This window comes from Hydra vulgaris, chromosome 02, assembly GCF_038396675.1.
Source record: "Hydra vulgaris chromosome 02, alternate assembly HydraT2T_AEP".
Classification (NCBI taxonomy): Eukaryota; Metazoa; Cnidaria; class Hydrozoa; order Anthoathecata; family Hydridae; genus Hydra; species Hydra vulgaris.
Window position 1 is genome coordinate 33,634,777 of NC_088921.1, and position 25,224 is coordinate 33,660,000.

The 25,224-nt window shown below is 29.8% G+C and overlaps 5 protein-coding genes across 5 annotated transcripts in view; 1 reads left to right on the forward strand and 4 right to left on the reverse strand.

Moving 5' to 3' along the window:
• On the reverse strand, nt 1-3,845 carry LOC136076893 (uncharacterized). Its single transcript, XM_065790664.1, has 2 exons — nt 3,487-3,845; nt 1-3,102 (listed from the first exon to the last, which is right to left on the reverse strand). The coding sequence occupies exons 1-2, from the start codon at nt 3,705-3,707 to the stop codon at nt 2,097-2,099; spliced, it is 1,227 nt and encodes a 408-aa protein (XP_065646736.1). The 5' UTR covers nt 3,708-3,845; the 3' UTR covers nt 1-2,096.
• Nucleotides 69-1,104, reverse strand: LOC136076019 (52 kDa repressor of the inhibitor of the protein kinase-like). Its single transcript, XM_065789479.1, has 2 exons — nt 798-1,104; nt 69-706 (listed from the first exon to the last, which is right to left on the reverse strand). Exons 1-2 carry the CDS (start codon nt 1,102-1,104, stop codon nt 69-71), a joined length of 945 nt encoding a protein of 314 aa, XP_065645551.1.
• Nucleotides 3,846-15,173: 11,328 nt separating the features above from the next.
• On the reverse strand, nt 15,174-17,816 carry LOC136076485 (uncharacterized). The gene is made up of 2 exons (XM_065789847.1): nt 17,498-17,816; nt 15,174-17,301 (listed from the first exon to the last, which is right to left on the reverse strand). The coding sequence occupies exon 2, from the start codon at nt 16,000-16,002 to the stop codon at nt 15,202-15,204; it is 801 nt and encodes a 266-aa protein (XP_065645919.1). The 5' UTR covers nt 16,003-17,301; nt 17,498-17,816; the 3' UTR covers nt 15,174-15,201.
• A 2,176-nt stretch (nt 17,817-19,992) lies between these two features.
• Nucleotides 19,993-20,922, reverse strand: LOC136076020 (putative nuclease HARBI1). Its single transcript, XM_065789480.1, has one exon. It carries the CDS (start codon nt 20,920-20,922, stop codon nt 19,993-19,995), a length of 930 nt encoding a protein of 309 aa, XP_065645552.1.
• Nucleotides 20,923-22,762: 1,840 nt separating this feature from the next.
• The window catches only part of LOC100209364 (uncharacterized), a 25,581-nt gene continuing 23,119 nt past the window's right edge, over nt 22,763-25,224 (forward strand). Inside the window, exons 1-2 of the mRNA XM_065790665.1 lie at nt 22,763-22,892; nt 22,980-23,270. Of these exons, the coding sequence (XP_065646737.1) occupies nt 23,070-23,270 (201 nt within the window). The 5' untranslated portion in view covers nt 22,763-22,892; nt 22,980-23,069. The remainder of the gene's footprint in view (nt 22,893-22,979; nt 23,271-25,224) is intronic.

Genomic DNA, 25,224 nt, shown 5'->3' on the forward strand with positions numbered 1-25,224 from the left:
CAAGTAAAGTTTATACAAACTCTGAATCACTGAAGCGTTCGTGTTCTCACGAAAGGTTTAACTTACGATTACCATTTCTTTGCACTAAATTTTATATAATAACTTCTTGAGTATCTGGAACTGTCTCTATGTGTATACATCAATGCTAAACCATTCAAACGATCTCCAGACATAGTTGATCTTGACCAGGTTTTCAATCTGCGAAGATTTGAAATAGATCTTTCACAAGAACATGTTGTCACATGTGAAGTTGCTAATAACTGCAAACAAACAAAAATATTGGCAAAAGTTTTAATACATGAAATTGACTTTAGAGTATCAGACACATTGTTTGGAATGGGATAATTAGTGGTAGTCCAATATATCTCCCAAAGACCACACTCTGCTTCTAAAGCTAATGGATTTGGCAAATCTTCAGAAAAAAAATCTGAAAAAATCTTAAAGCTCTCCCTCCAATTATTTTTTACTGATGGACCATTTAGCAAAGAAATTATTTTATCAGGGATAATACTCAAGCCATGAAACAAAGTTATATTGTCATTGCAAAACCTATCAGAAAGAGCTAAATCTAAGTGATCAACTACAGGGATGGTTAAAACGCGTTTAAAATATTCTGATGTATTATCTGCTGGATGATTATCGCGGTGGATTTGCCTCCCAACAGCTCTTCTTCGACATTTATCAACCCCAATTTGTTCAGCAATAACTATGGCATCAAGATAACACATCATGAAAACTATCAATTTTGTTTTTAATAGTCGTAATTCTATTAGTCAAGCAAAAAATAAGATCTATACAGGTTTGAATATCTAAACTGCTAGATTGTAACATTTTAGTAACTACATGTGTTTCATCAAAAACAGCTCTAGTCACAACCAAAGAAACAATAAATTCAAAGGTGGTAATCAATTTAAATAAAGATGTAGCTGTTTGGGAGTATGCCCTAAACTTATTTCTGTCATTGCTTATGGCTTCAAGGAAATAAACTATTGGAACATACAACTCCTGAAATGTGTCTAATCCATCTATTCTTTCAAGCCACCTAGTTCGACAAACATTTCTTAGATTTTTGTTTTTTTTATCAGGACAGCGTTCTGAAACCATTGTCTCGAGGATAGAATTTCTTTTAATAGAAAGATTAAAATAATAAGAAACCTCTTTTATGTGGTTCATTGCATTACAGAGAAATTAGACTTCGCAAGAATTACACACAGCTAGATTCAATCGATGGCTAAAACAATGAGTGTATAAAGCCTTGTTGTTTAACTTTAAAATTTGTGCAGCAACTCCCTTTTTTGTTCCAGCTACAGCTCCAGCACCATCATAACCTTGGCCTTGACAATTAGTAATATCTAAACCTAGGGATGCAATGGTGTCTAAAATGTTAACAGATAATTTTTCCCCATCTAAACCATTGTCGTTGTGTATAAATTTAACAAAGTCTTCAACAATGTTATTACCACTGTCAACATAACGCAACACTAAAGACATTTGTGATTTGTTTGAAACATCAATGGCTTCATCTAAAAAATAGAAAAAAATTTGGCAGTCTTTATATTGGAAACAATTTTATCAGAAATTATCTCACCACAACAGCATATTATTTCATTCTGCATAGTTTTTGAAAGATATGATGCATTTTTCTTGTGGTTTTTAAGATGATTTTCTAATTCAGTATCACCGCCTCTAACACGATAATTAAGAATCTTCATGAAGTTTCCAACATTACAAGAGGTACTATATTGCCCAACTTCTGAGTGATACTGAGAGTCATCATTATGACCTCTTAGAGCAAGTCCTTGACGGCCACATGAAATAATAGTATCAATTATCGGCCCAAGTTTTTTTTTATTCTCAGATATCTCTGCAAGGGTGTTTTGATCTATGATATCATAAATAGGTTTTGTATCACCAGCAGCTTGCCTCATAACATCATTAAAAAGGCTCTGCTTTTGAGAATGCAAACCATTTATGTTCGGATCACAATGGCGTTTTAAGGCTGGGAAAGCATCATTAAAATTTTTCAGTGGTTCTTTAAACAACACTGAAACCTTGTAATTCTTTGTTGGAAAAACATCTCCAAATGATACACATGGTTAGCAAAATCCACCATTTAATTTTTTAGAATAACAAAGCCAAGAAAATGTCTCTAGCCATTTCATTGAAAACTTTCTATTGTTTTTGCCTTGTGGAAAATTGAAAGAATTATCAGGGATAAACGCATTCTTTACTAAATGAAGAATTTTTTGACAAAACAGCATTTTGTTACATTGTAACTCTCTTCGTTGTTCTTGAAAATTTGCAACATCAAACTCGTCAAAAGATTTATTAACAAAGTCAATTGAGCTTTCAACATTAGGTACAATCAAACATTTAATGGTATCACCACTGAAACTATCTTTGGCAGACAAATCTAATTCAGATGTTGTTGAAAGTTTAGTAGCTCCTTTAGAAGATAAAAAATTCAAAAACAGTTGCTTTTTTTCCTTTGTTGGAGTTTCATCAAATTTTATTAATTTGGCTGGCATCATAAAAGAAATAAAATTTCTTTTACGTGACTCTTTAAAATCATAAACATCAAGCGGTACAAAATGATTGGGTGTAAAAGCAAACCCTGATGGTAACATACCTATCCGACAGAACATTATATTTATTACTTTGTTTCTTATTGGCTTTAACTTGTTAACCCTTGGTTTTATTAATCTGTTAAATGAAAAAAAAAACCGATCAAGTCCAAATTCAGGATAATGACAAAAAATGTGTGAATTGACAACAGATGAAAGGCCTAAGATACACATAAAAGATGACCATTGATTTTCAAAGCAGTTATTAATTGCTTCGGACCGAACACATTGTTTATTTTTAGTGATATCTTGATCAACAACAATTTTAGACAACGTCATCTTTAAAATGATATCATAAGAAAAAAAATTATATTTACCACTGTTAATTATATCATTAAATATTGGATCTTTTGAATAAAAATCAGCATTAATAAACAATTCCATTGAGGTCAGAACCCTTAAAATATCAACTAATAAATTATTTCCTACAATAACTAATGATACTGAGCAGTAGAGACAGTTACCAGATGAAGATGATCTAAAATGAATTTAAAAACTTACTTTTACAATTAAAAATTACAATACTTACATATATATATGTGGCTTTAATATTACAGATTTCTTGATATATATATATATATATATATATATATATATATTATATATATATATATATATATATATATATATATATATCAGGAAATCCGTAATAATAAAGCCACAAAGTAGCTTATGCAATTGATTTATAGTTCAGATTGAAACATTAATTTATAATCTGTAAAATTAACTTATGCTTTGTTAGCAAAATATAAACAACATGCCGTGCATATTAAAACCTCTGATTAACTTAATGTAAAAAAAGCAGTATTGCTTTATTTACATTAAGTTATTTAATTTATAGTATAAGCAAATAATAACTTACAGAATAGGTACAAGTTTATTCGATTTTGCATTTTTGCTTAAGTATGCATTTGCGCAGATATTTCGCTTTAGATGAACTTGATTAATTAATAAATGCAAGTTTTCTTGAGTTAAAAAACATAGAGAATCAACTTCAAGGGACAACTTCTTGTTAATCTCCTCAAGAGTTACTATATCGCTTCTTTCTAAAGCAATTCGTACATTATCAAAAATATTAGACATCTTAATTTAGAAATTCCAAGAGCAAAAACCCTAACCTAATCTGACAGATTTATTTTTATTTCCTGACTATTTATGCCTAAATTATAACCCAATCGACCAAATTTTAATTTAAGCAACCATATTTTATTTATTTCCAGACTATTTATGTCTAAACTAAAACCCAACCGGCCAAATTTTAACCCGATCAGGCTAATTTTTATAATTTCCAGACTTTTTAAGCCTCAGAAAAGGCGAAATTTGTTTCGCCTTATGCATAAAAAAGCCACTCGCCTAATCATAGTTTTTAACACTATCGCTCATTTCCGCGGTTTGCAACCTTGTTGTTTGCCAACTTTGTGCAACCGTAAAGAATAAAAAATTCTGAAGTTTCAAAAATGTAAAGTAAGGTACACTTTAATTATAATACAATACTTAGGCGGCCGCCTAATCTGCCGTACTGTAGATCCGCCACTGGATTATATCAGCACTAAAATGTTTACAAGCAGTTCGTAGGGTTAAGATGGAATTAGTTTTTTCCAATGCTAGTATTGCACATTTCTAACCCTTCTAACCCTTCCCATTACTAATTGTAGTGTAGAAAGAGCATTTTCAATTATGGCAAGGCTTAAGAACGAACTCCATTCCTTAGTGTTATATGGTCGTTTAAATGCTTTTTGTTTAATGACAGTTGAAAGAACTCACCTACCAAATATAAATTTTGAAGATATATGGTAATATAATTGAGAAATTAGCAGTAAAAAAAATCTGTAAATAATAGGAATAAAAAATATTTTGTTTATGCATATATATTAAAGTATATATTGAAGAAATAAATATTTCATTAAATAAATTGATAAAATTATGCTTATCTATCATTTTTTAAGTTTTGGAAAGGAGCATAAAATGTTTTCCCAAGACCCCTCATAACCCAAGCCGGCTCTGTAGCCAAATGATAGGACTGATGGAAAAAGATTAAAAAAAATTATACCGTTAATAATATTCTATTGATAATGTTGAGTAAAAAATAAAACTGAATTGAAAAATCTATAAGGGAGAATCACTGCATAGTGGAGTTTCATCATTACTTTGATGCTTTGAGTATCATACCGATGCATAAAGCAGATTGAAGTCGTATGGGTACACTTGAAACTAAAAAAAAAAAAAAAAACGAGGTTCACTGAACAAAAAACAACAATTCACTAAACAAAGGTTCACAGAAACAATTTTAATTAAAACATTAAAAAAATTATTATTCTAAGTATTCGTTAAATCTTGTCTCCACTTTATTTCCGCAGCAGTCGGCGGCGGCAGCCTCTCAATAAATTTTTTGCAGCAAAATGTTCTTTCTTCTGCCTCCAGTGGCCTCCGCCATTTTATTGGCAGCTGCAGCCAGAGTTTTTTTTGGAGGCAAAATGTTTTGGAGGCTGATGCTAATAAAGAAGCGAAAACCATTGGTGGCTGCCACCAAAAAAAATTTTGGAACTAAAATTATTTGGAGGCTGTCTCCGATGACCTCTAACTCTCAGCTTGCTCCTTCCGCCTAATTTTGTTGCGAAAATATTTTGCTAAAAGTTTTGACAAATTACAACAACTAAAACAACAATAACAACAACAACATAAACAATAGCAATAACAACGATGATGACAACAACAACAACGACAACAACAACAAAGACAACAACAACAACAAAAATTCACAATCTATAAAACATTAAAAAATATTGACTTTATTTTTAAATGTTTAAATGTTCAAAAGTCTAAAACTTTTAAAAGTTTAAAAAAGTTGAAATTTAGTTCAAAAAGTTACATAAAGTTGAAATTGAGTGTTTAAAGGTTTTAATCAACGTTTCCGTTTTTACGTTTCCAATCAATAAAATGCCTACAGGCATTATGTGTATTATATATTCTCATTCAATATACGTTTACCCCACTGCACCTACCCCTATTTATGTCATTCAATGTATGTACAATACACTGCGACTACGTCTATATAAGTTGTATGTCTTAGATAGCGCGTAATTTTCGTCATTGCACTGTGTGTCAAAGTCTGGCAAGATCATACAAAAGGTTTCTCAAATTTTAAAATCTTAAAAATGTATAAGACTACATTAATTCACTTATTATATGAATTTTTTAAATAGATAAAACAATAAATAAATATAATTTTCAATAAACAACAGTTATAGAAAAAATGGTATTGCTAGCTCATAAGGTGACAATGAGCTACACTATCTTTGATTCAGAAACGCTTCGAATTTTATTTAATGCTAATTTTATTTGCTGCAGCCATTCAAAATGTTGAAAAAATTTTCTCGTCCATGGTTTGTTGTTTTTATTGTTCACTTTTTTAAATGTTCTGACCCTCACATTTATTAAGAATCTACTAATTTAATAAGAATTTACTTGGCAGTTGAGAATTTTTAATCTATTCGTTATATTCTGAATAGCTTTGATTCTGTCATCAGACCTAAAATAATGCTAGTATAAAGGCCATTTTAACATATACCATATTGAAAACCGCGAAAAAGACAATCCAAAGATGATGTCAATAAAAATGATTCTGTTATTTTTAAATCTCTCAAACTGTTGCCCCATATCTTATACCGTTTTCCCTGTTTAAAAATACTGCGGACTATTTTCCGACTTGCTCTATTGGATTTTATAATTATATTTCTGACCCTGCTGGTTATTAAGATCCCCCTTCCATTTATTTGGCAAGTGAGAGTATAAATTATTCGCTATACTTTGAACTGAACAGCTTAGATTTTCATCAGGAGTGCAAAAGTGCTAATATAAAAGCCATTTAAACATAAAGTTTCTATAACTAGTCCATTTATCATCTTATTCTATAGAGTAAGATGTTAAATAGATGCTAATTTTAATTGATAGTGAATAGTATTAATAACTATGCTACTTTGTGATTATATGCACATATAATCATAATATAATCATAATGTACTATGTATAGTTATACATAGTACATTACGTCATTTACAACAAGTTATAAGAATAATCTTTTTAAAAAAGTAACCTCTTTTATAAAGAAATTGTTTACGCGAGTTTAAGCTTTATGTAGATCTACATCAAGCTTAAACTCTCGTAAACAATTTCTGTGGAAAAAGGTTTCTTCTTTAAAAAGATTATTCTTATAACCCGTTGTAAATGACGTAAGGTACTATGTATAATATATTATGTAGTTTATATATATATATGCATATAATCACAATAAAAGCATAGTTATTATACCATTTACTATCAATTATGATTAGTTTAAAATTTTACGCACTTATAATTGAATGTAGTTGTGAATATGACGCTGTTTGTAAACTGTTAATTAAAATATTTACAGTATATTAATTATTTCATTCGCAAAAAAATGTATTTAGTCAACACTTTTAAACATTTTAAAGGTTTATTTCAAACTGATTATAAAAATCTTTTTTGTGATCAGGTTGTATTTTACCAATACTATTGAACCAATTGTATTGACCATGGACGTGTAAGAGACGTATAAGAGAGTATAAGAGAGTATAAGAGAGTCTCTTATACGTCCATGTATTGACATAATGTGGTCGCAAAATTCAATTTTACGCAGAGAGTAAAAATTTCATGACAATAAAAATTTAATACAAAGTTTATAGAAGTGAATAAAGTTTTTTGCCGGGGAGAAAAATTTAGTAGTAGTAAAAACCGTAGTAGCAAAATCTCATACTTCACCAGAATTTATATAGGTAGAAAAAATCTCCATAGAATATTATTTGGTTTGACTGAAGCGCGTTTTTCATTTCCAATTACGTTGCAAAAAAGATTCAGTATTAAAAACTTTTCATAAAAGTTTTTAATGTTGAGTCAAAGCCGACATCAAAATAAATTAATTTTACTAATTCTTAATAAATAGAGTAAAAGTACCGCAAACTGGACACTTTTCACAAAAAAGCTAAATAACTTTTTTAATATTGAGAATTTGTAGGATTTTTATTTCTGGAATATAGTTGTTTATTAGAGCAATTCTGCAGTATAAAAAAAAAATTCTAATTACAAGTTTCTATGGAAAACAAAATTTTATTTTTTTCAAAAGTGTCGGCTTTTTGGAAAAATGTCCCTAAAAGCGGACAGTTTCAAATTATATGAAAAAACATAGATAAATTGATCAATTAATATTTTTATTTTTATGCTAAATTATACACATAATAATAATACAAACAGAAAGAACTAGAAAAAAAAATAAATAAAAAAGCATAAGCAGGCTTGAGCCTGAAACGAAAATAAAAAATTTATAAACTAGGTTCTGCAACTTTTCGTGCAAAAAAATTCTTCGCCTTTTACATATCTTTTTGGTAGACAAGGTTCACAAAGCCATGAACTGCAACTTGATTTTTCACAAGTTTTCTATAAAACTTGCATCTCTGGCTTTTCATTTTCAAAAAACTTTGGACACTTTTTGTACTTTTTTTTGGCTTTTTTAGCACGAGTTTCTACTTCTGCTGCTGCAATTGCAACATCGGTTCGTTTTAAAAGCGTTGCTTTTTCTTCTTCTTCTCTTAACTGGTTTAGCCATGCTTCTTCTGTTAAAACTTGACCAGCCACTGTTCTGACGTTTTCAGGCTTTTTTTGCAGATGCTTTTAAGCATTATGGAATTGAAATTGCTTCAACAGAGCTCTTTCAAGACTAATTTTTACACGAGTTGCCAAATCTTCTTGAGAAGTTAAATTTAAAGTTGAAATTGAAGTTGGTATCGAAGGCGGAATTAAGGTTTGTGTTTGTTGAGCAGTTTGAGGCAAAGAACTAGGACTGCGTGGTGATTTTGTTACTGCTAATGATGTTATTAAGGTATTATTAAAAGTTTGACAAACTTGTAGTTTTGAAGAGTCAATATTATCTTGATTTGATGGAAAGAGCCCAGTGTTTTCAAAACCAGCAATAATTTGAGTAGGAGTATAAGCTTTGTTGCTTCTATACAACTGTGCAAGGAGACTTGGGAAAGTTTTTTCAGGACAAATTGCTAAAACCACTCTCAGCATTTTCCTAAAATATCACGCCAAACATCTTTGACATGGCAAAATACACCAACATCAAGAGGCTGCAGAGTGTGAGATGAATGGGTGGGATTAGATGAATGCAAATTAGTGTTACATTGTTTTCTTTACACTTTAAGGCTACACTTAATGACACGTGTGTGCTATGGTCATCCAAAAGTAAAATATGTTGACCACTAATATTTTGAACGTGAGGAATAAACATTTCATTAAGCCACTGCAAAAATTGATTACTTTCCATCCAACCAGATAGTGATGTTGTGTAAAGTATGTTTGATGGGGCTCCTTTAATCCAACAATCATCGTCGATTCTTTGATTTGTAAACAACAAAAGGCGGTAGAAGAAATCCGTCAGTATTAACACAATTAAGAACAGATTAGTTTATTTTTTCGTTATTTCCAGTTAATACTAATGCATGCTTTGCACCTCTTCTGGTAATTACTTTCGCATCGCCTTTGTCACCATTGAAACCAGTTTTATCACAATTCCACAAATGGATGGCTTTACTAAAACCAATTTTTTCTGTATCAAAATATTTGTTCAAAACATCAAAATAACGGGCAATAATTTCTGGCGTGTATGACCCTGCTCTCAAAGATGCGATGTTTGTAGCTGTTCTTCGCTTAGTTCTGAATGTCATCGAATCATAAAGCAGCCGTGGTGCAGTGGTTAGAGTTCTAGCTCAGAACCCAGAGGTCCCAGGTTCGACGACAGCTATAGCCGAACAAGCAACAATGGTACGGAAGGAGGCGTGAACTTCTTGTTAAATGCTCTCCCACGGTGATAAGACCGTAAGGACTTCCGGGAGCACCTAAAAAAATATGAAAAAAAAACATAAAAAAAATAAATCCTTTGTACCATTTGCGATCAGGCGTTCCATTTTTGAACAAACACGTTTCATCATTTTCAATTAAATAGTCTCTCACTAAACTTTAAACTTGATCTAATCGTCTACCAACGCCCCAATTGCCATGCATCTGAAGAAGGTGAAACAAGGTTAACTCAATAAAAGGGCTCGATTTTGTTGTATTGACGCTACCTACTACTAAAGCCTTATTTGATTTTCAGTCGGATAACGTTGATTTTGGTATACGGTAGAATGAGCGGCGGCTCTTAAACTCAACTCACCATTTTCAATCTTACCCAATGTGCTTTTTATTGTTTGCTCAGTGTAAGGCTTCTCGTTTGTTTTATTTTTAGCCATTTTAAGTTAAGTAAATTTAATTTTTTGTGTGCGGTTTAAGGTGAAAAGTAAAGAAAATCGTCATAACTTTTTAACGGAGTAAGATTTTGAAAATCTAAAACTATTTTTGGAATTAGCAGAAAATTCTCAACTATGACGAATGGGCGATAAAATATCAAATTTTGATCATAAACTGACAATTTAATTATGTATTATAAACCTTTTTTTTTCAAAATGAGTTTTTCGCATAGAAATGAATTTTCCAACATTCGTTTTAAAAACGAAACGACTGATTTATTCATAATTTTTTTTTTTTCAATTTCATTTGATTTTATTTGCATTTATTCGATAAACAACCACTCCTACAAAATTATTATTTTAACTAAATAGTCAAAACTTTTTCAATAAATCATATAAACCAAAACTTTGAAGTCAAATTTTAAATATTTGTTCCTATTTAATATTTAAATTTCTCGTTAACTTATAAACAAACGTGAAATTATTTTTCATTACATTCGGTGGGAGGCAAATATTTCCGCCTCCAACTTGGTAGCCGCAGTTAGCTGGGAGGCAGAAGCCACTAATGCAAAATAAACTCAAAAACATTTTGCCTCAAAAAAAAAACTGCTGCGGCAGAAAAGTAGAGGCGAGAATTTTTATGGGGTGACAGGAATAGTGTCAAAAAATGAACTTTAGAATATTGTCGAATATATTAAAAAGACCCAATGATGCAAAAAAAAAAAAAGGAATAGTGTCGCGAACGAATTTAATGAAAAGTGTCGAAAACAAAAAAAAGAAATAGTGTCGCAGATAGTAAAAACGGAATAGTGTCGCAAATAGTTGATTTTAGCAATTGCTTACTCGTTTTGCTTATCTTTATAGCATACGGATTTTACAGAAAAAACAAAGAAAAAACAAAGAATAATGAAAGAATAGATTGCTCCCAAACCCCAAACCCTCAGTTGATGTTCAGAAGTTGGAATTCAATTTCATCAAAACTTGAAATTCATAACTTCAAAACTTGAAATTCTGAACTTTAAAACTTGGAATTTAATCATTTAAAAGTTGAAAACTAGAGAAGATTACTTAAGTGATAGATTCAATTTATTGAAAGAAAAGATCGAATCAGATAAGCTGAAAAGAAGCGTGAACTAGTAGAGAAACTAAAGTATCAAGAAAATATCAAGAAGATTTTTTTTTTTCTCTTGCTCTCTCTGAGTATTTGTTATTTGAGACCACTTACTTGTTTTTTGGAAGTGTTAGCTTGTTTACTGATTTTTTATTTTATTTCAATTTTTATTTATTTTTCTTTCTAACTTTTTAACAACTTAAGTACTTATTGTTCTGGATTATTATAAGTGTATTTATATTTAGTGTACTACCTTTATATTCATTTATCATACTACTTCCATGATATCTTGGTATGTATATTGGCATGATATTGTTGCTTATGTGCTAAAATTACTCGTTTTTCTTTTTTAAGTACTGTTTATTGCTATTTTTTATTATAGTTATTGCTATATACTATTTGGTACTTTTTATTATAATTGTTGTTGTATTTAGTACTTTTTGTTGTATTTGTTGTACTGCTTGTATTACTTGCTTTGTTGTATTGTTTAAAACTTGCTTTGTTGTCTTGTTGTATTACTATTTTGTTGTATTTGTACGTAGTTGCTAATGTTTTATGTTATGTATTGTTGTATTACTATTTTGTTGTATGTGTACGTAGTTGCTAATGTTTTATGTTATGTATTATAGCTACTGTATTATTATCTCTCATCTCCTTCAGTTTATTCTACATTACTGTTTACAAGCTGTTTTTCATCTAACACTCCATTTTTTTCTAAAATTATAAATTACTAAATATAACCAAATTGTTTTAAAATCATAATACCTCACTATGCCATCTAAGACTATTCAATTTGGCTCTCATTCTGACCTTAAGCTTGACTAAACATTATTACACAAGAATACTAATTTACAATATTCTCTTGACACTACATCAAGTCCACGAAATTCAACTTCAGATCTAAATAATCCTCAAGATTCAATTAACTGTAAATACTATGACACCATAGATTTCAATAAAAAAATTAATCCTAATTCAGATCTTTATATTCATCTCAACATTGCTTCTTTACCATATCACATTGATGATCTCTGCAGCTTTATTAGCACTCCTAATACATTACCTTTGGCAATAGGTATTACTGAGTCAAATTTATATGTAAATGATTCAAATATAACAAGCATATCTATAAATGTTTTTAACATTGAGCATTGCCCCACTGAGGGTAAAAAAGAGGGTGTTCTTCTTTATCTAAACTCTAATTTAAACTACATAGTTCGCAACAACCTAAAGAAATTATAAAGCCTCACTTAAAAAATATAATAATTGGATGCATATATCGACATCCGTCTATGAATCAAGACGATTTCACTAATAATTATTTAACTCCACTATTAGATAAGCTAAATATTGAAAAAAAAAATTATTTTACTTATGGGGGATTTTAATATGGATATACTAAAATATAATGAATCAAATCCTCTATCTAGCTACCTTGACTCGCTTATTTCTTTTTCATTACATCCTGTTATTATTCTACCAACACGCATAACAGCTAAATCACAAACACTTATTGATAACATCTTTATAAACTTCAACTCACCTGACCAAATTTTTGGCAATCTTACTATTTCAATATCTGATCATATGGCTCAATTTATCTGCATTCCTAGAAAAACTAATCACCCTAAAAAAAGTATATCCTACAGGCGATGCTTCAAGAACTTTAACAAAAGTATACTTATCGAAGATGTTTCCAACATTAACTGGGCCCTATATATTAAAAAAGATGATGATGTAAATCAATCTATCAGTTTTCTTTTTAAGACATTTGAAAAAATATTAGATCAGCATGCTCCATACAAAAAACTAACTAAGCAGCAAATTAAATTTAAATCAAAACCATGGATCACCAATGGCATACTTAAATCTATTTCTATTAAAAACAAACTATATAAAAAACACGCAAAATGTAAAGATATTAAGTACTAAAAATGAACTGTTTTCTAAATTTAAGTTTTATAGAAACAGAATCAGCAATCTACTAAAAATTAGTAAAAAATCTTATTACACAACCTATTTTAGTAAAAACTTAAACAATATTAAGAATACTTGGAAAGGGGTAAAAGAAATCATTAATGTAAAACCTTCCTACTATAGTTCAACTCTCAAACTTAAATTAAAAGAAAATATTATCGCAGATCAAACTACTGTATCGAATATATTAAACAACTTTGTTGTTACTATCCAAAACAAACTTCAAAACAAAAACATACCTTCAACATCCAAATTTACTGCTTATATGAACTCTCCGAATTCTAATACGTTCTTTATTGATCCTGTCACAGAGAATGAAATCTCTAATCTTATTAAAACCACTCTTAAAACTGGAAAAAGCTTTGGTCCTAAAAGCCTTCTGACATTCCTTCTTAAACTTATTCCAGACATAATTTCTAAACCTCTCTCTAAAACTCATTTCAAAACGGTTTATCCCAGATGCTTTCAAAGTTGCTAAAGTCATTCCAATATTTAAGAAAGGTTCTACAATGGATATGTCTAACTATCGACCTATCTCTCTTCTTTCACACCTGAGTAAACTCTTCGAAAAAGCTATGCATACGAGGCTCTATGCATTTTTGAATAAATTTAAATGCCTTTACAAACACCAGTATGGGTTTCGTGCTAACTATTCCACGACTCACTCACTTATTAAAATTACTGAGTCAATTAGAAAAGCTCTTGATAATAAAAACTTTGCATGCGGTGTCTTTGTAGATCTACAAAAAGCCTTTGATACAATAGATCATTCTATTCTACTCAAGAAATTAGAATATTATAGAATCAGAGGAATACCTCTTAAATGGTTTACCTCCTATCTTCATAACAGATCTCAGTTTGTCTTAGTCGGTGACTCAAAATCTACTCAAATAAAATATCCAACGGTGTTCCTCAAGGTTCAGTATTAGGACCACTACTTTTTCTTCTTTATATTAATGACCTTAATAACTCAATTAAGTATGCAACTCCTTACCACTTTGCTGAAAATACTAACTTGCTCATTATCAACAAATCTTTAAAAAAAAATTAACAAATACATTAATCATGATCTTGCCAATTTAATTCAGTAGCTTCGCTCAAATAAGTTTTCCCTCAACTGTAACAAAACTGAACTGGACATATTCAAATCTAAAAAAACAAAAATCAATGAAAATTTAAACTTAGGATTAAGTGGCCAGAAAATCATTCATGTAAACTCAATCAAATATCTTGGAATTATAATTGATTCCAGCCTATCGTTTGTATCTCACCTCAAAGACTTAGCCTTAATATTGAGCAGATCAAATGGAATGCTTGCTAAAGTTCGCCATTGTATCAATCTGAAAACATTATTAAATATATATCATGCCATTTTTGGCTCGCATATACGATATGCTTGTCAAATATGGGGACAGTCTCAACGGCAAGAAGTTTTAAGGATATCTCATCTTCAAAACAAAACTTTAAAAATAATACATTTTCAGAATTACAAATCCAATCCTAATGTGCTTTATCTTACTTCTAAGATCCTTAAACTATGTGACCTTGTTCAATTCTTGAATTGCCAGTTTGTCTGGAGCAACCAACAGTAAAACCTACCTCTTACCTTCAACAATTTCTTCCCAAGAAATACAAATAACCGATACTATCTTCGATCAATTGATAACCTGAATCTTGCAGTCTTAAATCGTCGTTCTGTTACTTATGGATATAAGTCCATAAAAAACCAGCGTATAAAATCTTGGAATAACTTTCCTACGACCTAAAAGCTCTCCATTCAATCTATGTTTTTAAGAGTAACCTATTCCATTCCTTCCTAATCAAATACAGCTTATAAATCCAAAGATATGTGTATCTTTGTATATATATTTGTGATAAGCGCATGCGAATAAGTGTGAGTGTATATGTATGTATGTGTATATGTATACGTGGATGTGTATGTAAGTGTATGTAAGTATATATATATGTGTGTGTGTGTTTATATATGTGTCTATATATGTGTGTATGTAACATGTGTGTATGAACATAATTTTATATTCTGATATTTTCATAATTACTGTCGTGTGCAAGGCCGGATTAAGGGTCTTGGGTGCCGGGAGCCGAAAAATATTTGGGGCCCCATTCCTAAAATAGTGTATTTAAAAATGAATGCAAAAAACATAAGATACTTGCTTTCACATTTGCAAAATCAATTACAACATCTTGAAAATTTATATTTTTTAACAGTTTTTTCAATTGTCATTAAACAAAGAGCATTTAAACGATCATTCAACATTGTGGAACGGAGATCATTCTTAACTATTGTCATTTTTGAAAATGCTCTCTCTGCACTACAATTAGTAACGGGAAGAGTAAGAAAAATCCGATATGCGATGTCAACATTGGGAAAAACTGATTCTAACTTATTCCTACGTATTGCTTGTAAACATTCAAGTGCTGATATATTCTTCTCATTTGCCATGAACTTGGAAAACGGGATAATTTCATCAGGGAATTGCGTATCTAAGTCTGAAGGATAAATCGTACACAAGGATTTGGCAGCAGCAACAATGACAGGAACGGTCATGATCTGAAAACTAGTTAGAAAATCAAACTTTCTCTCTGCAGACTCGTAAGCAAAAAGCTTTTCTTTTAAGCACATTTTCAACTTGTCTATGATTGGGAAAAAATACTTGATTTTAAATTTTTCATTGTCACTAAGAACCTCTTCATTCTTGCTATTTTCACCAAACCCTAATTTGCGCGTCGTCTTTCTTTTATTTTCATGCTTGTACTGATTAGGAATAATGCTTGAGAACCTTTTAGCGTTTTCGTGAATGGTGAGAAAATTTTCACGAACTGACGTCACATATTCCAAAAGAGATTTAAGCAATCGAACACCAAGATCCAGATCTGCAGTTTTATCCTGAAGTTTCATATTAGTGGCATCAAACCGTAACATTATTCTGTGCCATAGCTCCGTCGTAAAAGCAACATCCAAAGTTTTCATTTTTTTTAAAAGTGCAGTGGCTTCGTTTTGTGTCTGACGTTTTTCATCCTAATCCAGAATATTTGAATCTAATGTCTCAAGGATATGAATATAACTTTAATGTAAAACTTAAGTAGAAATGGCTCTTGCTAACCACCTTGTCCCACTCAGGCTTTTAATGGTAACTTTCCTTTCCTTTCCAGCACCACCTACAAGACCTGAACAAACTATCTGCCATCTGTGAGTTAAAGAAGCACAGAAGTTATACAGCGATTGGAGAAACCCAAAGAAATCAGATGCAGCCTCACAGCTGTCAACAGCATTCACGCCAACTAAATTCAGAGAATGTCCTGCACAAGGAATAAATTCAATGTTTGGGTTCTCATTTTTCAGTAGTGCTGGCAGGCCTTTGTAATTTCCATGTTAAATGCATTGTCCACTGACCACGAGTATCTTTAATGTTTAAGCCAAGCTTATCTAATGTTTTCTTGACAGCATCTGCCATAACCTTTCCGCTATGTCCGCATGAAGATTCAAACCCAATAAATCTTTCTTCCACAAGAGCATCCTTGCTCACATATCGAATGATTATTGCAAGTTGGTCACAGTGTGAAGTGTCAGTTGATGAGTCAACAATCAGTGAAAAGTATTTAGCACTGGGAATTTCGCTGCTAATGGAATCCAGAGCTTTTTTTGCTTTTTTTATAACTTGTTGATGAAATGTATGAAGCATTTTCTCTGCCCTGGTTTCTTCGGCTTTCTAAGTGTTTAGCAAGGAATGGATCAAATTTTGCTAAGAACTCCAAGGCCCCGAGAAAACTTCCATTACTAAAGTCACCTATTTCTTCTGAATCACCTCTAAGAGCTAGACCTTGACTGCACAAAAACTTCAAGCATTCAACAACTCTTCTCAGAACTTCCCTCCAGTAACGCTTTTCATCCTCCAACTGCTGTTTTAAATGAATATCAATTTTTTCTTTTAATATAACTTTTCTAAAATAGCACTGGACTGCATCAGAATGCTGCTTGCTTTGTTCGTTTCTATGTATGAAACGCAGCCTATGCGCCAAGTTGTTGAATCCAGATCTGAAATTGTCGTCTGAATCTTGAAAAAGCTAGCAGAAGAAACAATATATTTTTCCTGTGGATGGTGAATAAATAAGCCTCTTTCAAATTTCACCATTTTTCAACTTAAAAGAAAAATAGATAAGAGAGCAGCACATTATTTTGGTGTTTTTCAAAACGATTTTGTCTTTTACATTTTGATCAAGAATTTCTTTTATAGAAATCCAGTAGCGATTGACATATTAACAAACTGGACTAAAACAAAAAACAACGGTGCAGCTTAAGTTAACGATTAAAGATAATACGTTTAATAATATTACTCATAACAAAAATAATATCAATAATAATAATAACAACAACAATAACAAAAGAAATAATAATAATGGTAATAGCAATAATAACAATGAAATTAATTATTTATTCCCTCCTCTAAATTCCAAGGTATTCTTACATTGTCATATGACACATTTTCTTGCTGCGCTGTTGAATTGGATAACACCGATACATTGTTCATTGAAGAATTATCTGTTACGTTCTGGAATTGTGAACTTTCTGCAGTTGGGTTTGATTCAGTTGACAAACATTGATCCTCCTCTAATGCTTTATCAGGAGATCGGAAAAAATTAGTCAATTTTGGGATTTTTTTTGATGTTGTTTGCTGTCTGTCACATTTTTTTTTCAGTTTGCGTTTTATATTTCCGCTTCGTTTTTTTCTGTACATTATTGTCCAATTATTGCAAAAATAATTGTAATCTTAATTTTTAATTCTTTAGTGGTTAAAAAAAGAAGTAAAAAACTAATATTTCAAAAAAGATATAAAATATTTAATACATATTTACCAATAAATATAAAAAAATAAAAAAACAAACTATTAATTTAAGTGATATTATTTGTTTTCAAATAAAAAAAAAAATTCAAATCAAAATGTCAATTCGCATTTCTTGATAAATAATTAAGCAGTTTAGCATTTAACTTGTATCAGTTTAATTCACTATTTCAAGTAAAAAAAGATAAAAATTGTTCGAACTTTTTTCCAATACAGTTCGAACGTGTTCTAGTTCGAACTTTTTTTAAAAAAGTTTAGAGTTTTTATTTTTAATTACATGAGAAACTAATGGAATTAATTTGATTAGAAATTATCAAAATTAATTTCCTTAGAAATTTATAAAATTAATTTAGAATGTCAAGTCATATATAATAAAAAAAATAATATAAACGTTAAAAATCAGCGGCCCCACTGATACCCTAAGTTTTGGGGGCCGGGCGCCTAGGCTCCCAGGAACCCGGGTTAATCCGGCATTGGTTGTGTTAGGTTTTTATATAACCAACGTTATTAATATATTTGATTATCTATTTGAGTTTATAAATCACAGTATAATATAAATCACATTAATAAAATATGATAATAAAATAAATCACATTAAATAAAAGGTGTATGTGTGTGACTAATACCCCGTTCATACTGACGATAAAACACGTTTTAATTGTCGTATTTTAAACGCGTTTTACATTTTACTATTCTCATCAAATTTAAAATTGGTTTTAATTAAAACACGCAACGTTAAAAGTTGTTTTAATAAAACAACGTCGCGAGGTTGTTTTAATTGCGTTTTATTACCCTGAACTGTTTTTAAATGGCGGAGGAAAAAGCTGTTGCTGAAGAAAAAGTTAAATCTAGAAAGAGAGCTAGACATTGGGATGATGAGGAAACAAAAATACTAATTAGTAAATGGTCAGAAGATAATATCCAAGAAAAGTTGAAGTCATGCACAAGGTTTTGTTTTGTTTTTTTCAGTTAAGTTGGATCAAATTGAAATAACTTGTTAAATAAAATCAAACCACTCGTTACTAAATAGTTTAAATAAATCACAAATAGACAAGAAGTGATTACGAATTACATTAATATTGAATAAACAAGGAAATGAATGTTTATAAATGTTATAATAGTTAGCACAATATATATATATATATATATATATATATATATATATATATATATATATATATATATATATATATATATATATATATATATATATATATATATATATATATATATAACTTCATATTTTTTGGATTTTAGAAAAGGAAAAATTTGTGAGGAAATTTTGCTATTCTTGCAAGCTTCTGGATATGAAGACAGAGATAAAGAGATGTGTAAAACAAGAATTCACACATTGACAAGTGCATATCGCAATTATATTGATAATAAACGAAATACAAGTGGGACTGGTCCTTCCAAAAAACCATCCTGCTTTGATGAAATTGATAAGGTTCTTAGTGACAAACCAACCACATTACCAACTTTTTTGAAAAGTTCCTCAGGCATGAATGTTATTATTGAAAAAACTGCAGAAGTGAATAATTTTAATAATTGTGTTAATGAGTTAGTAAACTGTGAACATATAGACATTGAAACTACTCCGTCAAGTTCTAAATCTGAAGAGTTGGTAAAAAAAGATAATAGTTTTTACTTTAAAAAATCCAAAAAGAAAAAATCAAGAAGTGAGGTAATGTTTGAACAATTAAATGCCACTGTTAATAAATTTATGACCTCTCAGGCTGATATTGATCATAAAGTTTTAGAAAGTATTTTAGAAAACCACAAACAAGAAGAATCATGTGTTATATTAAAAGTTCGTCAAGTTGAAGATTTATATTTTATTGAAATAGAACTTTCATTGGCAGATTTGACACTAGAAAAACTTACTTGCACAATAAAAGAGGAATTTTCAGTTCAAGAAAATGCATCTTTATTGATTACCAAGTTACCAAATGTACTTATCCGAAATGATAAGGATGTTAAACGTCTTAAAAGTGGGACTGAGATAGAGTTTTTAATTATGATTAAAAAAATGTGAAGCAATTTCTTTGTTTTGTTATTTTTTTCTCAAAATAAAATAAACCATGCCTTTTACAACATTGTTTGAAAAAAATCATTTACAACTAAACAGTTGTAAAATAATGTTTTTTTATGGAATTTCTAATAAACTCAGCTTTATTGTCAAGTTCAATGCAACTGTGGTTTAATATAGGGTTTACTAAGTCAATTTCTGTTTGTTCAATCCATTCATTTAAATACTTTTGCTTTGTCAAAGTACAGAAGTTATGTAGTATACAACATGTTGTAACAATATTGACTGTGTGTTCAACTGTTGTATCTAATCTCTTTAAAAGACATTGAAATCGACCTTTTAATCTTCCAAATCCATTCTCCACCACCACACGACATTTACTAAGAGAAACGTTAAACTTTGCTTCTTCTATACTAAGATTTCCACGATCTGAGTAAGGTTTCATAAGCCAATTTTTAAGGGGATATGCTGAATCACCAAGGATAAGAGGACCAATTTCAATATTATCAATTATTTTAGATAAGTTTGTAGGTAAAAAGGTTCTAGCCAGACACTCTTTATATAAGGGAGAATTTTTAAAAACCCTTGAATCGTGTGATTTGCCAGTCCACCCTACAAAAATATCTCTAAATAAATACTTGCTGTCTACCAATCCCTGTAAAATAATGGAGTGATATTCTTTTCTGTTTATATAGTCCTCTGAATTTTTATGAGGAGCCTTTATTCTTATGTGACATCCATCAACTGCTCCAACTACTTGTGGAAAACCATATAATTTTTCAAAACTTACTATAATCTCCATTGTTTCTTCCCTTGAGGGTAAGGAAATGTATTTCTTCATTAAGTTATCAACAAAATGTTTACAAATTCTGTGAACTATTGTACAAACAGTTGATTTTCCTAAGCCAAATAAATTGGCTATTGTTCGGTAATCTGCAGATCCACTTAAAAAGTAAAGTGTCACAGCTAACTTCATTTCTAAAGGCAAAGATTTACGAAAGTTAGTGCCTTGTATAGGCATAAAAGGTGAAACTTCCTTGCACAGATAATTAAAGGCTGCTTAGACATTCTTATGTTTTTTATCCAATCATCTTCGTTCCAACAGTTTACCATTGTTTCGTACCAAAAGCTTTGACTGCGAGGTTTAGTCCAAATTTTTCTGTAAACCGCAAAATTATAAGCAGTAATACAGTTTATCAGTATGTGCTGCAATTGCAGTCTTCTTTTTTTCCTTGATATGTACAATAATACTCGTAACTTCGAGATCAAGTTTTTCTTTGAGAGCGCCATTTTCGAACGTTAATATAAATACTAAAGAACGTTCAATCTGAACGCAAGAAAACTGAAAACATGTTTATTATAAAACTATGTTTACATTAAAACATGTTTATTTAAAACAGAATTTAGTGTGAACTGGGTATAATACTAAATTACTATTATTCTTTTTATGATAATTGTAATCATTTTTATTGCTGTCATTTTATTTTTATTATTATCATTATACTCTTATCATTGTATTGTTGTTATTGTTACTACTACCACTCTTATTATTACCATTATTAGTATTTTACTCCTTTAACTTTTAATGTTCGTTTTGTTACAGCTGTGGACGATTAATATTACTATTAGCATTAACAATATATTTAGTAGCTTTTATTTACAAGGTTTTTACTTAAGATTAGTACATGTACTATTTGTAAACTTCCGTGAATGTAACAACTGTTTCAGAATACATGAATTGATTGATTGATGTAGCGGTACTCCTTTGCGGCCGCAGGCTATAAGATAGTTGGTGTATGTACTGCCCTCGGCAGCAGGCTATTTCAGTATAACATCAGACATGTTATCTAAACTTACATTTATAGTTATTATTTTTTTATTTGTTTTACTAATCATTAAACTCATTTAGACTATTAATCCTTTTTTGTTTTGTTTTTGACACTATTCATTTGCGACACTAATCCTTTTTTTTGTTTTCGACACTATTCATTAAACTCCTTTGGGACATTATTCCTTTTTTATTTTCGATACTATTCATTAAATTCATTTGCGACATTATTCCTTATTCTGATATTTGGCAATCAATAATGTGACAATTTGAGACACTATTCCTTTTTTACATTTTCGACAATCATATTTACGACAATAAAAATTTGCGACAATCCAAATTTTGCGACACTATTCCGCCTCACCTTTTTTTGGCGTTTATCAATACTGCTTCCATGATTTAAAAAACTCACGCACAAGTCTCTTTTCAAGTCAGCCATTCAGGTTGCGCATATCTCGATACTGTACGTATTGCGGATTTGTACTGGTTTCAAAATATGCAACCGAGAAGTCAAAAGTACTTTTGGTCTATGCCAATTGACAACAGTTAAATTGTTAACTAATAAAAATTTGCTGTTTTTTTAAGTGTGAGGGTGGTGGTTGAAATTTTTTAAATAGCTCCCTTCTCATACATACATACATACATACATACATACATACATACATACATACACACATGCTAAGATATAAAAATATATATCTAAAAGCAGTAGCGTAGCGAAACGGAGGCCAAAAGGGGTCCCGGGCGCAGAAAAATCAAAAAGACTCGGAAAAAAAAAAAAAAGGAAAAAAACTCTTTGGCAAATTGTTTTAATAAACTTTTTCCAAAAAAAATAGATTTTTTACTACAAAAAAAGCATATTATGCTTATTATGGCCCCGGGTGCTACATAGCATTGCCTCACCACTGTCTAGAAATATGATTGTATTAATAACTTTTAATAAAATGTTTATAAATTGTTTGATCGAATCCAATATCTTACAAGCTCCCTAAAGAAACAATTTAAACCCATTGATTTTTTCCAACGTAATTTAACCACAAAGTGTTATTAATATAAAACAACTATGAAGGAGAACGTTAATTAGTCCTTAGAGACAGGAGAATGTTTGGAGAGCGAATAAAATTGGTTACCATCATTTTGCTTTGAAAGATATTATTAAAAAGGTAGATATATATATAATTTTTTTATAATAACTTTTATTAGAAATTTTAAACCTGTTAATATTATGCTGTAACTGTATTTTGAACCAGATTGCTGACTTAAACTGAAGAAAAAGACCTTATGTCGACATAAACTTTAATCATAATTAAAGTTGTTACTTTTATACATATCTTCTTAAAATGTCTGCTGACCAATTAGCAGCACAAGCAGCCGAGCAGTTGAGAATTCATGAAATCGCTGGTCGTCGATTAGATGCTGCTAAACATCAACAAGATGCTGCACTACAAGAAAAACTTGCATTGCGCTTAAAAAAAAAAGAGCAAAACGCTCAAGTTTTAAAAGAAGATCTAGAAAAATCAGAACTACTAGCTTCAGGAAAAGTAAGTTGTAGCTTTTATATAATGTTAGAGTCTTGTTAATATATATATGTATATATATATATATAATATATATATATATATATATATATATATATATATATATATATATATATATATATATATATATATATTATGTGTGTGTGTATGTGTGTGTGTGGATGTATATGTGTATGTATAAACAGTGCTAGCTTGTGAGTATTCTTTAGTTTGTGCAAAAAAAAAAAAAAATTGCTGCCCTAATTCTTAACTAACCTTTAAAAATGGCAATAGAAAAATAATCGGCTTAAATGAATGAAATTTTCATCTGTATAGTGTTGATTGGGCAGTTTATAAATTTTATACTTTTATAATAAAAAATCAACTATTTAAAATACTATATTTAAGTAAGGTTATATTCATACAAAATATACTGGAAGCAAAAATATAAAGAGTACCTCTCGGAATCTCAACAAAGAAACAATCCCTTTAACTAAAGAACAAATCGTTATTCAAAATTGAAAAAAAAAAAAAAAAAAAATAAACTCATATTAACTTCTGATATTTAGCATTAAACTTATCCAATATTGAATAAATTTTTATAAATGCAAAGAATAAAAGTATAATCAAATTTTTTAATTTGAAATAAAAGTATTGATAGCTCAAATCTTTATACAATTTTAAATTAAACAATTTTATTGTTTTGGAAGTAACACTCTTCTTGCTTTCTCAGCTCTGGAAGTGGCACTCTTCTGGCAATCTCAGCTCACTTATTATTAATGACTTAGTTATTTTGCTTTCAATAAGAATATTTGAGTTTGTTCAGTTTTTCTTGACTGATGTTTGATTGTAATTAGTTTTTGATCAACTTTAGTTTGGAAAAAGATCTTTGACTTTGACAAACAGTGACTGGAACTGTTAGCAAGATTCTCAATTTGATACAAGTATTAAGAAACATTTCTTGAAGATCATTGGTGAATATAAATATTAGAGTATCTAGCAACTTTTTTTCATCAGTTTTTCATCACAACAAACAAAGTTCAGCCATCAATTCTTCACCAGAAATATCCTTTTTGTCTTCGTTGTTTAAAATTTCTTCCAACAAATTACAATTATCTCTGAATATATATTCACTCATGTCTGAAATATTCGGAATTTCATATAAGAACTAAAATGGAGACATGGTTGTTCGAAAGTCTTTTTCACAGATTTAATAGCCCAACTGAAAAGTATATCAATAATTTTTTTTTTGAACTTTGATCTGGATTCCAAAATAGGAACTTGGTTTGCTTTAACTTTGTTGAAAAACTTTTTATTTTCCTGACTCTTTCGGTTTGGTTAATTTCAGATCGATAAATTTCATATTGATAAATTTAAATGTAAGATCCGAAGTTGTTACCAAAACTTGTGCTATGGTAATGTACTCATCTTATTATCTTATATATCAGTCTTATTGTAATGGATTCCAAATATGCTACAGCAGATTCAAGTGATTCTGTGGAATTTTTAATATTTGATGAACTTGACCGCCTAATTTTGTTTGTGTAGTTTATTTCATACAATATATCATTCCAAAAATGGATGTTCATTATCATTCAATGAAACCACCATTTTTGCCCTAATCCATGACCTTTAAAATTGAATTTTGTTTATATACCCATTTTAATTTATAACACAAACTACATCAAAAATATCAAGAAAATTTCAAAAATTTAAAAAACTCTGTGGTATTATCAATAATAATAAAATTTAAGAAATTTTCTTGTGTCAACCACTACTGAATTGTTACATTTTTCTATAACTAGATATTGTATGATATTTTCATGCTCTCGTTTGTAAAGAATTTAAAAGCATAAAATTTTTAATATAAATTTTTTATTTATTATTTTTAATAGTTTTTGTGAATATTTATAATAATAACTTTTATTATTATAAAATTCCGAATAATAATGCGTTTTGCTTGTGTTTCGGTTTATAT

Coding starts and splice junctions, on each gene's coding strand:
- LOC136076893 (XM_065790664.1), bottom strand. CDS start 3,707: ATGTCTAATATTTTTGATAATGTACGAATTGCTTTAGAAAGAAGCGAT. Junction 3,103..3,486: donor AATAAACTTGTACCTATTCT/GTAAGTTATTAT, acceptor AATTCATTTTAG/ATCATCTTCATCTGGTAACT.
- LOC136076019 (XM_065789479.1), bottom strand. CDS start 1,104: ATGGTTTCAGAACGCTGTCCTGATAAAAAAAACAAAAATCTAAGAAAT. Junction 707..797: donor CAGTTTAGATATTCAAACCT/GTATAGATCTTA, acceptor TTGATGCCATAG/TTATTGCTGAACAAATTGGG.
- LOC136076485 (XM_065789847.1), bottom strand. CDS start 16,002: ATGAAAACTTTGGATGTTGCTTTTACGACGGAGCTATGGCACAGAATA.
- LOC136076020 (XM_065789480.1), bottom strand. CDS start 20,922: ATGCCTATACAAGGCACTAACTTTCGTAAATCTTTGCCTTTAGAAATG.